This window comes from Platalea leucorodia (assembly GCF_965183815.1).
Source record: "Platalea leucorodia genome assembly, chromosome: W".
NCBI classification, from domain to species: domain Eukaryota; kingdom Metazoa; phylum Chordata; class Aves; order Pelecaniformes; family Threskiornithidae; genus Platalea; species Platalea leucorodia.
The window spans coordinates 42,872,211-42,885,495 of record NC_138859.1 but is presented as its reverse complement, the minus strand read 5'-3'; the positions used below and the strand labels follow the sequence as shown (position 1 = coordinate 42,885,495).

At 38.8% G+C, this 13,285-nt stretch overlaps 1 protein-coding gene across 2 annotated transcripts in view; it reads left to right on the top strand.

The window, feature by feature from the left end:
• LOC309601615 (tyrosine-protein kinase Fer-like) overlaps nt 1-13,285 on the top strand; it is a gene marked incomplete at its 5' end in the record, with an annotated part of 158,509 nt that overhangs the window by 30,221 nt on the left and 115,003 nt on the right. For both annotated transcript variants that reach the window (XM_082334752.1, XM_082334751.1), the window contains 3 exons: nt 602-739; nt 2,152-2,271; nt 7,720-7,842. In XM_082334752.1, the coding sequence (XP_082190878.1) occupies nt 602-739; nt 2,152-2,271; nt 7,720-7,842 (381 nt within the window). The remainder of the gene's footprint in view (nt 1-601; nt 740-2,151; nt 2,272-7,719; nt 7,843-13,285) is intronic.

Here is a 13,285-nt window from a genome sequence, read left to right as displayed (position 1 = left end):
CTCATGTCAACTTTTTGTTTGATTTTGTTTCTTCTTGTAAATATATGCGAACTTGTGATTTATGCTTATTTTTGCCCTAATTACCAAATAATAAAATGAAGATATGAAAGAGAACCGTTAAAGCAATGGAGAAAGCCAGGTCTTAAAAGAAATGCACGCTGACTATTTTTTGACTGGTTTTACCGTGTGTCAGAATATACTTATTTTGTCAGTCAAGGGAACATGAAAAGCTTCAGTATAAATGATAACTAGCATAAGTTTTCTGGTCATAAAGAAGGGTGTCATCAATGAGCTGTATGCATTCCTTTTCCTTGTAATCTCTACAGCTTTAATTTAGCTACACTATATGTAGATGCACTGTAATTAGTATAAGGAGCATGGTCTTGGAGACTTCTCTACTCATAGCCAATCTGTAAAGAAAAGGTCACTATTGATCTGTTATTTCTTTGAGTAATATATGGTCTTTTTTTTTTTTCTGCCTTTTTAGCCAGTTGAAACAAGAGTTTGTAGTAACAGAAAATTGAAGGTTTGAAGAATCATCAATGCCATCTATGCCTTCAGTGCCATGTTATACACTATAGTAGGTTTTTTTTCTCTCTAGAAAAGGAATCTTGGATGAATATAGCCAGATCACCAGTCTTGTAACAGAAGAGATTGCGAATGTCCATAAAGAGATCCAGACCTCCGTTGAACAGATAGACCCTAACTCTGAGTATAATGACTTCATAGATACGCATAGGTATAAGTTTTCATCTTGGTGTACATGTCCATGTTTCTTCTCAAAGAAAAACTTGTATTAAACTACAACACTGATAAAGTGATCAGAGTTGTATTTGTTTCTGTTCGGTTTCTTTTAGATTGTTATTTGTAAAGCATTATCCTAATTTAAAAAGCTGTTCCACTTGCATGTACACAAAGTTGTCTGAATGTCAGGTTTTTAACCTGACTGTTTCTTCAACCATTCATCTCTTTGGCTGTCTCTAGAAAAACAGAATTTCAGTTACTGTTATCACATGTGAAGAGCCATAACTTTGGTACTGGCAGCAGACTATACATAGAATCATAGAATCATTTAGGTTGGCAAAGACCTTTAAGAATATCGAGTCCAACCGTTAACATAACACTGCCAAGTCCACCAGTAAACCAGGTCCCTTAGCACCACATCTACCCATCTTTTAAATACCTCCAGAGATGGGGACTCAACCACTTCCCTGGGCAGCCTGGTCCAATGCCTGACTGCCCTTTCGGTGAAGAAATTTTTCCTAATATCCAACCTAAACCTCCCCTGGTGCAGCTTGAGGCCGTTTCCTCTCATCCTATCTCTTGTTACTAGGGAGAAGAGACCGACCCCCACCTCGCTACAACCTCCTTTTAAGGTAGTTGTAGAGAGCAATAAGGTCTCCCCTGAGCCTCCTTTTCTCTAGACTAAACAACCCCAGTTCCCTCAGCCACTTCTCATAAGACTTGTGCTCTAGACCTTTCACCAGTTTCATTGCTCTTCTTTGGACATATGACAACCCAGATTCAGCATGAGCTAATTTCGTGTGTATTTGGATGCATTTTGCATCCTGGGCTAAGTTAAGTTTCTCTGCTATATTTCTCTCATTGCCCATATTCTAGATAGTTTAAAGTGAACTCTAGGTACCCCTGTATACACTGCAGTTATTGCAGAGTAAGTAGTGCCTGAAAGAACAAAATATGCAGGTAATGCAAGAAAGTTTTTAATTTAAAAAATAAACTTTATTTGCTGTTTATTGAACTGATATTGCATATTGGTACATAAGTGGATAGTCCTAAGACTTCTTGTATTATCCCTTGTTATTAATGTGCAAATTGATAGTTGTCATGTGCAGATTTATAGCTGGATCTGCTAAGAGTGGGTTCATGCAAATAGATACCCCTGGAAAACCTTGATTATGTTGTGATCTTAATTCATAGAATTATATTCTATTTTGTTGTCTGGTATGTTTTTAAGACTCTGTCCTTTATTTAAATGAAAAAGAATATATATCCTATTGTTTTTAATTTTATTTCATATGTAATTTTAACTACATTCTAGTTATTAATAATTCAAACCAAAACAATTTTCTTTATGATCAACTTAAAGATGCATGTTAGTTTTGCAAATATAACTTTTATTTGCTAAATTAGGTCATCAGAAGTTGTTGAACAAGCAATAGAGTTTGATACATCTTTACTAGAAGAAAATGAAAACCTTCAAGCTAATGAGATCATGTGGAATAATCTAACAGCAGAAAGTTTACAAGTCACGTAAGTTTTCTTTAAAAACTTTAATCCTTTAGAAATTCTGTCATACACGATGTCTAGGCTCAATCAGCTCATTGCATAGCTGTGTCCTGACTTTTAAGGTCCAGTTTCTGAAATAATATTTTTAAGCTATAGACTCTTGCCCATTGCACTTTTTATTGTTCCTTTGCACAAAATATTCCCCCCCAACCCAAAAAAGCAGCACTTGCCTGAATTTTGATCTAGTCTCTTCTCCTCCCCAGTTAATTTTTACAGTGCCCCAAATCCATCATGAATTCTCCTTGGGAACTTCATAATTTTCTCAAAGGTGCTTCCACATTCAGTATTCTAAGAAAATACTGAAATCTGTCTATGAAGCCACTGAGTATAGTGATGTAGTCGGTGATGTAAATTGCCAACCAGGAAATGTTCATAAATACATTTGGTTTACCTGTTTTGTAGTTGTTCTGCTTTTGTTTTCCAAAGAAAATTCTTATTCACTGTTATAACCTTTAATATGTATTAATTTACTAACATAGATGTAGCTGTTGTATTACATTTCATGGAACTTTTAGCTATTCAGGATGATAAACTACCTCTCTACATATTTTGTTAATATCTATTCTGTACTTTTATCTTTTTATTAATTTCCCCAACTTTAATCAGTTGTTACTGGGGAACAAATCTCCTGCTGAGATTATTATCTTGTCAGTCTCATCTTTTGCCATAAAATGTTCTGATGCAGTCACTTTTGAGATTGCAAAAATTAATTGTATATTTAATTTTTTTATTGATTATAAGCAATATAAAATGGTAAATTCAATAATTCATTGGTAGATGATGTTTTTTGTCTGTAATATATTTCAGTCTGACTTATTTCAGGTTTTTCTTTACAATGTATAACTGATCCAAATAAGAAATTTTTAACTTGTCTGCTTAATCAAACTATGACCTTTGTTTCATGCAGATTTTTATTAAAACCAAAATAATAGTGAGAATGTATAGAAGTGAGACATTTCAAATGTAAATACATTACAGTGTGTCTTCTGTAAATTATTCTAAGCCCTATGTTTCCTCAACACTACTGAGATTCTCTGGATTTTGTTCATTCTTTTTCAAGGTCATTAGTTGTCCTCTGTTTTTCTTGTGCAATCTAATTATTTTTCATAAATTTATTTTTAAATAGGTATTGAAATAACCTCTTTTATATAATGTCTCAGCTTTCTTTGTCAGACTCCTCCTCAGTCCCAAAACAGCTTCATCTTTCTTATGAAAAGGTCCATTAATGAATAAAGCCCCTCCCTCCTCTTTAAACATTTTTCTGTTTATAATATATTCTGCATCATTACTAAATTGAGATTATTCCTGCATAAACTATGTATATGTTGTACAGCTAGCTGTACTTCAGTACAGTTACAAGGAAAAAATATATACTAAATCTCCCTTTTGAAAGGTCTTACAATTTTTATAAGATTCTACCTTCCACAGCTCAAAAATAGAAATAACTTGTTTGACTTGTCTTCCGTATCCCAGTGTTTAGAAATAAACTATCAGCATGTCTAAGCAAAACAGCTTAAATGCTGCTTTTTTAGCAAATTATTTTGATGAAACTTGTGTTTGTAAATAAGTATCTTCATATTTGCATAAATATAATTTTTTTAATACAACTTCCAGTGTGTCCTGTTACAAAGCTTATATTCATGCACTTTAAATTCTTTGATACATTTGAGAGAGAAATTTTATGGTGTGATTTTATTTTTGGAACAGGAATCAAATAGCTCTTTGAAGTGTTGCTGTATGTCCACTTTCTGGTACGGATTATATTAGGGCCTCTGAGAAAATGAGTCTGACTGTATTAGGTCAGACCAAAGACTGACCTAGCCAACTTTCTTCTCTCTGACATTAGCCCAAACAGAAAGTTTAGGGAGGAGAACAAGAACAGGATGCGCATGCATTCACCAGAACGTTCTCTCAGCCTCCCATAATTTGCAGATTAGAATGTTTTTGAGCCAGAAGTAATATTTGTTTGTAATAGCTTTAGATGTATTTTTCTTTCATGAATTTGTCCAGTCAGTTTCAATATGTGTAAGAATCTATTGTCCACAGTATCTTAGGTCAAGGAATTCCACTTTTGTACTAACAAACAAAGAAGGACTGGTTGGGGATGTGAAGGTTGGGGGCAGCCTTGGCTGCAGTGACCATGAGATGGTGGAGTTCGGGATCCTGCATGGAGGAAGCAGGGCAATAAGTAGGATTACAGCCCTGGACTTCAAGAGAGCTAACTTTGGCCTCTTCAAGGACCTACTTGGAGGAATCCCATGGGTTAGGGCTCTAGAAGGTAGGGGGGTCCAAGAGAGCTGGTTAATATTCAAGCATCACTTCCTCCAAGCTCAAGATCGATGCATCCCTATGAGTAAGAAATCAAGAAAAGGGGGCAGGAGACCTGCATGGATGAGCAAGGAGTTTCTGGCAAAATTCAAATGGAAGAAGGAAGTTTATGGAATGTGGAAAAAGGGACAGGCCACTTGGGAGGAATATGGAAACGTTGTCAGAGTATGCAGGGATGCGGTGAGGAAGGCTAAGGTCCACGTGGAATTAAATCTGACAAGGGATGTCAAGGACAACAAGAAGGGCTTCTTCAAGTACATCAGTAGCAAATGGAAGACTAGGGAAAATGTGGGCCCACTGCTGAATGAGGTGGGTGCCCTGGTGACGGAGGATACAGAAAAGGCAGAGTTACTGAATGCCGCCTTTGCTTCAGTCTTTACTGCTAAGGCCAGCCCTCAGGAATCCCAGACCCTGGAGGTAGGAGAGAAAGTCTGGAGAAAGGAAGACTTTCCCTTGGTAGAGGAGGATCATGGTAGAGATCATTTAGGCAAACTGGACACCCACAAATCCATGGGCCCCGATGGGATGCACCCACAAGTGCTGAGGGAGCTAGCAGATGTTATTGCTAAGCCACTCTCCATCATCTTTGAAAGGTCATGGAGAACAGGAGAGGTGCCTGAGGACTGGAGGAAAGCCAATGTCACTCCAATCTTCAAAAAGGTCAAGGAGGACCCAGGAAACTACAGGCTAGTCAACCTTACCTCCATCCCTGGAAAGGTGATGGAACAGCTCATTCTGGGTGTCATCTCTAAGCATGTGGAGGAAAAGAAGGTTATCAGGAGTAGTCAACATGGAGTCACCAAGGGGAAATCATGCTTGACCAATCTGATAGCCTTCTATGATGGCATGTCTGGCTGGGTAGATGAGGGGAGAGCAGTGGATGTTGTCTACCTTGACTTCAGCAAGGCTTTTGACACTGTCTCCCATAACATCCTCATAGGTAAGCTCAGGAAGTGTGGGTTAGATGAGTGGACAGTGAGATGGATTGAGAACTGGCTGAATGGCAGAGCTCAGAGGGTTGTGATCAACAGCTCAGAATCTAGTTGGAGGCCTGTAGCTAGCGGCATTCCCCAGGGGTCAGTACTGGGTCCAGTCTTGTTCAACTTATTCATCAGTGACCTGGATGAAGGGACAGAGTATACCCTCAGCAAGTTTGCTGACGATACAAAACTGGGAGGAGTGGCTGATACACCAGAAGGCTGTGCTGCCATTCAGCGAGACCTGGACAGGCTAGAGAGTTGGGCAGAGAGGAACCTAATGGAGTTCAACAAAGGCAAGTGTAGGGTCCTGCACCTAGGGAGGAATAACCCCATGCACCAGTACAGGTTAGGGGTTGACCTGCTGGAAAGCAGCTCTGCGGCGAAGGACCTGGGAGTCCTGGTGGACAAGAAGTTAACCATGAGCCAGCAATGTGCCCTTGCGGCCAAGAAGGCCAATGGTGTCCTGGGGGCATTAGGAAGAGTGTGGCTAGCAAGTCGAGGGAGGTTATCCTCCCCCTCTACTCTGCCCTGGTGAGGCCACATCTGGAGTACTGTGTCCTGTTCTGGGCTCCCCAGTTCAAGAAAGACAAGGAACTACTGGAGAGAGTCCAGTGGAGGACTACGAAGATGATTAGGGATCTGGAGCGTCTCTCCTATGAGGAAAGGCTGAGAGAGCTGGGTCTGTTTAGCCTGGAGAAGAGGAGACTGAGAGGGGATCTTATCAATGCTTACAAATATCTTAAGGGCAGATGTCAGGAGGATGGGGCCAGACTCTTTTCAGTGGTGCAGCGACAGGATAAGGGGCAACAGGCACAAACTGAAACACAGGAAGTTCCATCTGAATATGAGGAAAAACTTCTTTACTTTGAGGGTGACAGAGCACTGGAACAGGCTGCTCAGAGAGGTTGCAGAGTCTCCTTCTCTGGAGTTATTCAAAACCCGCCTGGACATGATCCTGTGCAACCTGCTCTAGGTGAACCTGCTTTAGCAGGGGGGTTGGACTAGATGATCTCCAGAGGTCCCTTCCAACCCCAGCCATTCTGTGATTCAGTGATTCTGTGATTCTGTGAGATGTGGTGTCTCCTGATAAATACTGATGACTATCATAGACTAATATAGAGATATTCCAAAAAGAATAACAGAATAAACCTCCTCTGACACTCCCCAAACTGGAACAGTTTTGGGCAATCAATCTGTGCAGTATCAAGTACTATATGTATTCTGCCTTTGTTCTACTCTTTTCTAGAATACCTTTTTATTGAAATTGTGCTTGAAAATACAGGGGAAACAGAGTAAGATACTTGAAGATGGATAGAATGCCAAGAAGGAAAGGATATTTTAAAATTATTCTCCTGGCTTAGCAATTGCTTGAAGTCAAAGTATATTTTTTGATATGCCAGCCTTTTATTTGCTTTCTGTAGAGTTGACTGAAAATTATATCGCAGTCTCATTTTACCTTTGTTGACTTTTTTTGGTATTGGAATGTTTGCCAGTATAATTGCAAAGCGTCAGTAATAGTTTTAATGTGCAAGAATAGCTTCTCAGTTAATGATGTTGAGTATTCTTGTACAAATTTTACCTTTATTTTGGATTTACCATTACCAAAAACTGTAGAGCTTTAAAAAAGTTAATCGTATAGAGAAGAATATACAGATCACTCATACTAAAAAGTATTGTTTTAACTTGCAATGCAAAGCCTACTGATTCTAGTTTTATTATTTCTGGAGATGAATACATCACAACTACTGATTGTACATATTTATCTAATGTGTACTTCAGCAGTCTGAAGGCTTTCATTTTTCATATAACTTCTCATGAATTAGCAGTATATTAGGAAGGCATTAATCCACATAACGCATCATGCATTCTAGAGAATGCAGGCAGCAGATCATTCTGTAACTTTGTATGTATCCACAATCTAGTATGGATTCTGTAATAACATAGGTTAATAATGTAATATAAAGGTATAGCCACAAAAAAGGCCAATGACCAGCAAATAACATATTTTGAAGACTAATGCTCCTTTTCATCTTTAGGAAAAAAATTCCAAATATGTTCAGTTTGTGTATGCATACCATAGATTTCTGAAATGTATGTATTACAGGTTAAAAACAGTAATAGAAGAATTGATTCAGACACAGCAGACACTTTTGAGCAAAGAGAAACTGGTGTTGGAACTAGAGAAAAAATTAGAAGAGTCCTCTAAGACTTGTGAAAAAACATCGGAGTAAGTATAACTAAAATATCAAAATATAATAATTTGAGATAAATTTGTGTATAATGCAGTTCCTAAGACTTAAATATGAAATAACCTGCACTAACATTGTTTTGCTTTAGTGAGAAATTATTATTATAGATGACAACAAAAAGTTAGTTTCCCATGTCTTAAATAAACCTTCCCCACTCCAGATCCTAATTAATTAGAGAACTGAGCAGCTCCTTTAATTTAGTTTAATTGTCATACTATTGGGACGGCTCAAGAACTGGACCTTTGGTTAGCAGTGTAACTTCAGCTTGACGGAACAAAAGGAGTCAATTCAGATTGTCTCTCTGACAGTTCATTGTATAGATATGATTTTATGAAAGACTTTTCAGAGCCATATGCAAGATATGTAAACTTTCTTATGCAATAATGTAGAACCAGTACCCTGTAATACTGAATAATAAATAATGAAGGTGAGGGATTAATTGATGTTTTACAGTGCCACATTCATTATAAATAATCATTTTTGATCAAGATCATTGGTCTTTTTTCTAACTGATTAAGTTTCACATCACAGTCTAAACTGAAGTTATAACAACAGATAAATAACTTCTGTCTGTAGTGATGTTTTACCAATTCTTGTTGTGATCAGTCAGAATCTTGCTAACTTGGTCATAAATATTGGTTTGCAATACCAGTGAAGTGGAATGCAAGTCCTCAGATAATTGTCTTCATTGAAAAAGACTTCTAAGCTCTCTGTTGAAGGCATCTTGTAACTTGATACATTGAGTAGTATTTTATTCATATATGAAACTTTATATATATGTGTAATTGTTCTGATTCGATGATTTCCTGTTCTTTCTTTGATAGTCTACACATATACTCACAGTATGTATATTTTCCCATTTTTCAATTCTTGACCTACCTTCTTTGCTGCATATAGCTTAAAGGATAAACACTTTGAAATATGAGAGTTTTGTGGGGGTTTTTTTAAGCATTATGACTTTGTTTCTCCCTCATGCTGCTTTTTCCTTAGGAATGTTTCTTCAGTATTGTCTTGTTGTCCATTATATCTCTCTGAAAGTGATTTTCTATCCCTGCCTTTCCTGCTGTAGGTAGGCTCCTTTGATCCTGTAGCAGATGTTTGTATTGTTGAGGAGATGATCTCAGTGTAGACTCCAGCTGTATCTGTGGGTCTTTTTAAAAAGCATGGGATCTGGCTTAGATTTCTAGATGTAAGACATAAGCTTCCCTGAAATCATGCATTCTGTTTTGGCATTGTCTTCCACCAACAGACACCATTTTCATTTTTAACTGCACTGAAGAATAACCAGGACATTTTTGATTGTTTAGCTCTTCTTACACAAGTGCTTATGGTCCCTAGAAGGTCTCAATCAACTGTTGCATATTCTTGACTGCTGTCACACGATATAGCACCAGCCTCAGCACTGCAAAGCAAGGTCAAAGGCAAGGGCAGTTGAGCAATGAATGAAAGCTTGCCTCTTGAGCCAGTGGTCATCCTTCTGGGGATGGGCTGGTCAAGTCAGATTGCTTGGCTGTGAGTTTGGCACCTTCAAAGAGCTTTAATGCAAGCCTCTCTTCATGAAAGAAAGTGAGGAGGTCACCTCCAAATTCAAGAGCTTTAGAGTCTATTATTGTTGAGTCTCATACAAGATGCTGAGGTTAGCCCTTCAGTGCGAAGGAAATCTTCCCTGGTTCTGCTTTATCTGGGCAAAATGAAGGTCAAGTGTGCAAAATTATGTTTTCTGTCTCTTCACTTGAACCAATTTGGACTTCAGCTCACTTCTTTCTGACACAGCCTCAGCACCACCAGTTCTGAGCTATTGAGTGACTTTGCAGTGTATACTAGGTCTGACTGGGATGGAGTTAACTTTCCTCATAGCAGCCCATATGGTGCTGTGCTTTGCATTTATGGCTAGAACAGTGTTCATAACAGACCAATGTTTTGGCTATTGCTGAACAGTGCTTGCACAGCATCAAGGCTTTCTCTCCAACCCCCTCCCCCCCCTGCCACAAAGCCCAGATGGCTGGGGGTGGGAAAGGGGGGTGGGAAAGAGGTTGGGAGGGGACATAGCCAAGATAGCTGACCCAAACTGACCAAAGGGATATTCCATACCATATGATGTTGTGCTCAGCAGTAAAAGCTCAGGGAAAGGAAGAGGAAGGGGGGACGTTCATGGTTATGGCATTTGTCTTCCCAAGCAACCATTACGTGTGCTGAGGCCCTGTTTTCCAGGCCTGCCAATGGGAAGTAGTGGATGAATTCCTCTTTTTGCTTTACTGGTGCATGAAGCTTTTGCATTCCCTATTAAACTGTCATCATCTAGATTCATGGGTCTTCTCACCTTCCTTCTATTTTCTCCCCATCCCGTAGGAGAGTAGAGTGGGCGAGAGGCAGGGTGGGTGTTTGGCTGACGGATGGGGTCAACCCACCACAGTGTTTTTTGGTGCCTCATGTTGGTCTTCTCACAGAGGTCACACCTGCAGCCTCCCAGCTACCAAAACCTTGCCATATAAACCCAATACCACTTTCCAGTCTGTTGCCCTGATCCGGTCTCACAAGGACTCTTCACACAAAATCTTACTCTGTGAAACTGATAGTAGCTCTTGTTAGCCACAAGGACCATAAAGTTTGCATTGATGGAAGCCACAGCTAAAGAATTTTATAGGGGCTACTTCTCCATGCATAGATGGAACAGGGAGCATTCTACATGTGATTTTGGCAAACTGAAAATATTTAGTGTTTCAGATGCTTTTCAGCAGATGACCTGGTGCACATCTTGCCACAGTTCAGGAAAGAGAACAGTTCATGTCTTTTAACATGCAGGATCCATCTTATTATCTCTGGATCATGATGAGCTGTAACCATTCAGAGTTTGGGATGTTTTCATTTTAGCTGATGTTGTGTATTCACCAAAGCCTTGCTGATAGTGGAAAGCCATCATTTTCAAAGGGAGATCTTTTTTCTTTTTTCTCTCTCATAATGAAGACCAGACGACAGAACATTATCTTGAGTAGAGATTGTTCGCTTCTTTGTGTGATACTTTTAAACTTCTGCAGTCTCATGCCAAACTTCAGTTCCAGGATCTTCAATTGTGTCTTCATACATCATACTGATCCTTTCCCCATGAATGATCATTCTGCTCATTATCAGAATTTTTTTTTTTGTGGCTTAGTTCAATGCACATATTTAGGGATGTGACTTTTTATCTTTTCTTGCCAGCAAGGATTTTATGACAGTGTTCCCTTATTATTTTGGAACCTACTTGAATAATCATCTGGCTCAGGATCACTTTGTGAAGAAACAATCTCTTGACATCCATGACGTTTGGCCTGTAGCGCATTCATTTCATGTTCAGTTTTTATATGTACAGGTTATGACAGAGCAACTTCTTGCTGCATTAACAAACAAGGTTGAATCAGGTCTCCCCTGCTTTGTTGGAGAGGACTGAAGCTGTGGATGTGTGGAATTGTTGATGAGGTTGATATTTGAATTGTTTTTTCTGGATTTTCCAGCTCTCTTGTGGGCAGTGTCAGCAGAGCTGCGTGAATCTCGTTCATGAGTACAACAACCAACATCATTCATGAGAGAGGAATTACATGAGCCAGATTTGTTTGTTGCTAGGGCAAAGGAGAAATACTTTAATTTCTGCTCAGGAGTGGGTTGTTGTCAGGGATAACTTCTAAATTTCCTTTTTTTTCCCTAAGAATTGGAGAGCTGGCAAGAGGGTTTGTTTTCCAGGGGTTATTCTCAAGGTGTAGAGTGACAGAATACTATGATTTTTCTCTACACTGTCCTCATTCTTGGTAGTTCTGCTCCCTCAACCTGCTTCATCTGTCCTTTCAGATCGTGAAAACTCTGCACCTCTTTCTAGACTACATGTCTCTGGGTTCCAGTTGAGTGCTTTTAAGGTTGTCTATATTGCATCATGGATGGTAGATGGTTCTCTGTGTTAGACAGCTTCTGTCCATCTTTGGTTTTGGCAGTTCCTGGGGGTAATATGAAAGTGTCCTCTAGGTACTTGTATATACTCTAAGTAATCTGCTTGTCCTTCACTACTGCTTGATTATGTCTGTTTTGGAATAACTCTTGGAGTTGAACGTGGATGTTCTTCGATATCTTTATGTGAAAGTCTGTCTTATGGCCATCTTTAATTAATCTCTATTCTTTCTTAGCGAAGAAGTTAGTTTTTCAGTATTTCCTTATTCCTGAAGGTTCATGCTTCTAGAACTGAATTTATACTTGATACTCTCAGTGTAAGGAGGACTCTTTCCTTTTATTGACACAGGTCTAGATCCTTCTGAAAGTCCCTCAGATTTAACTTTATTCATTTCTGGGAGGACTGAGTACTCTGGAGCTTTTGGTTTTTTTTTTTTTTTTTTTTTCTTTTCCCCTCTGTGCAGAATCTCTTCAAATGGCTCTCCATTTGCATGCAACAAAGGTGGAAATCTTAATGATTGCAGCATAGGAGATTGGTACAGTCTTTTTACATGGCTGTCTGCTGTGAGGCCACTTGCAGGGTTGTGGGTCATGTCCCCTCCCCTCTCCCAGATCTGTTTTAAGCACTATCATGTCCCTGAAGCATTTAAAGCTGATGATAGAGCCTTCAGTAGGCTGTGCTACAACTGTTGTTTTAGAAAGGAAAATCTCAGGTCTTCTACAAGGCACTATTTATAGGGTAACAGTTTGAAGTTTATCAGTGTAAGAATGTAGGTATGAAGTCTCTCTCAAAGAAAGAAGAATCAATAAATAGACTAAAAACTGGCTAGTGGACATGAAATATAACTGTAACTAAATCTTCTTACTCTGAATTACTGATTTTTTTTTTTTTAAATCAGTGACCTGGAAGAAAACTGTCTGAAACGTTGAGATGAGACACTAGTAAATTCAGATTGCATTATGTATTGTGCTTGGCTAATTGTCTTTTTCCAAATGTAAACTTATATACACAAAAAAGAAAGCTTATAGGGGTTGAGAGTGGCTGTTGGTCTGTCTTTGGGAAGGTGTTGGAGTTAATGGGGGAAATTTGAAAATGCTCTTGCAATCTCTAAATCTCTAAATGGTGAAATACTATATCAGAAGACTGTGATATAGGTGAGACTGCTAATAGAATACAGGGTCCAGTTCTGATAGATGTTTTAAAATGGGGGGGAGGCGTTTGTCAGCAAAAAGCCATAAAAGCATGTAGAAGATGAGAAATAACTTCTTTTAGCCCCTTATGAAGTTCAATTTGTTTAGCTTAAAAAAAAAAGAATGTTAAAGAGTGTTCTGACTGCAGTCCAGAAATACTTATGCAGTAGAGGACCTTTCAGTCCAGAAGATGGAGACAACAGGTATCTCTAACACGGAGCCAGACCAATTTATACTGGATATAAGGTGAGTTTAATAGTGAAAATAATTATTATAATGGCTATGTGGATTGCAGTGGATTCCTCATCACTGGAA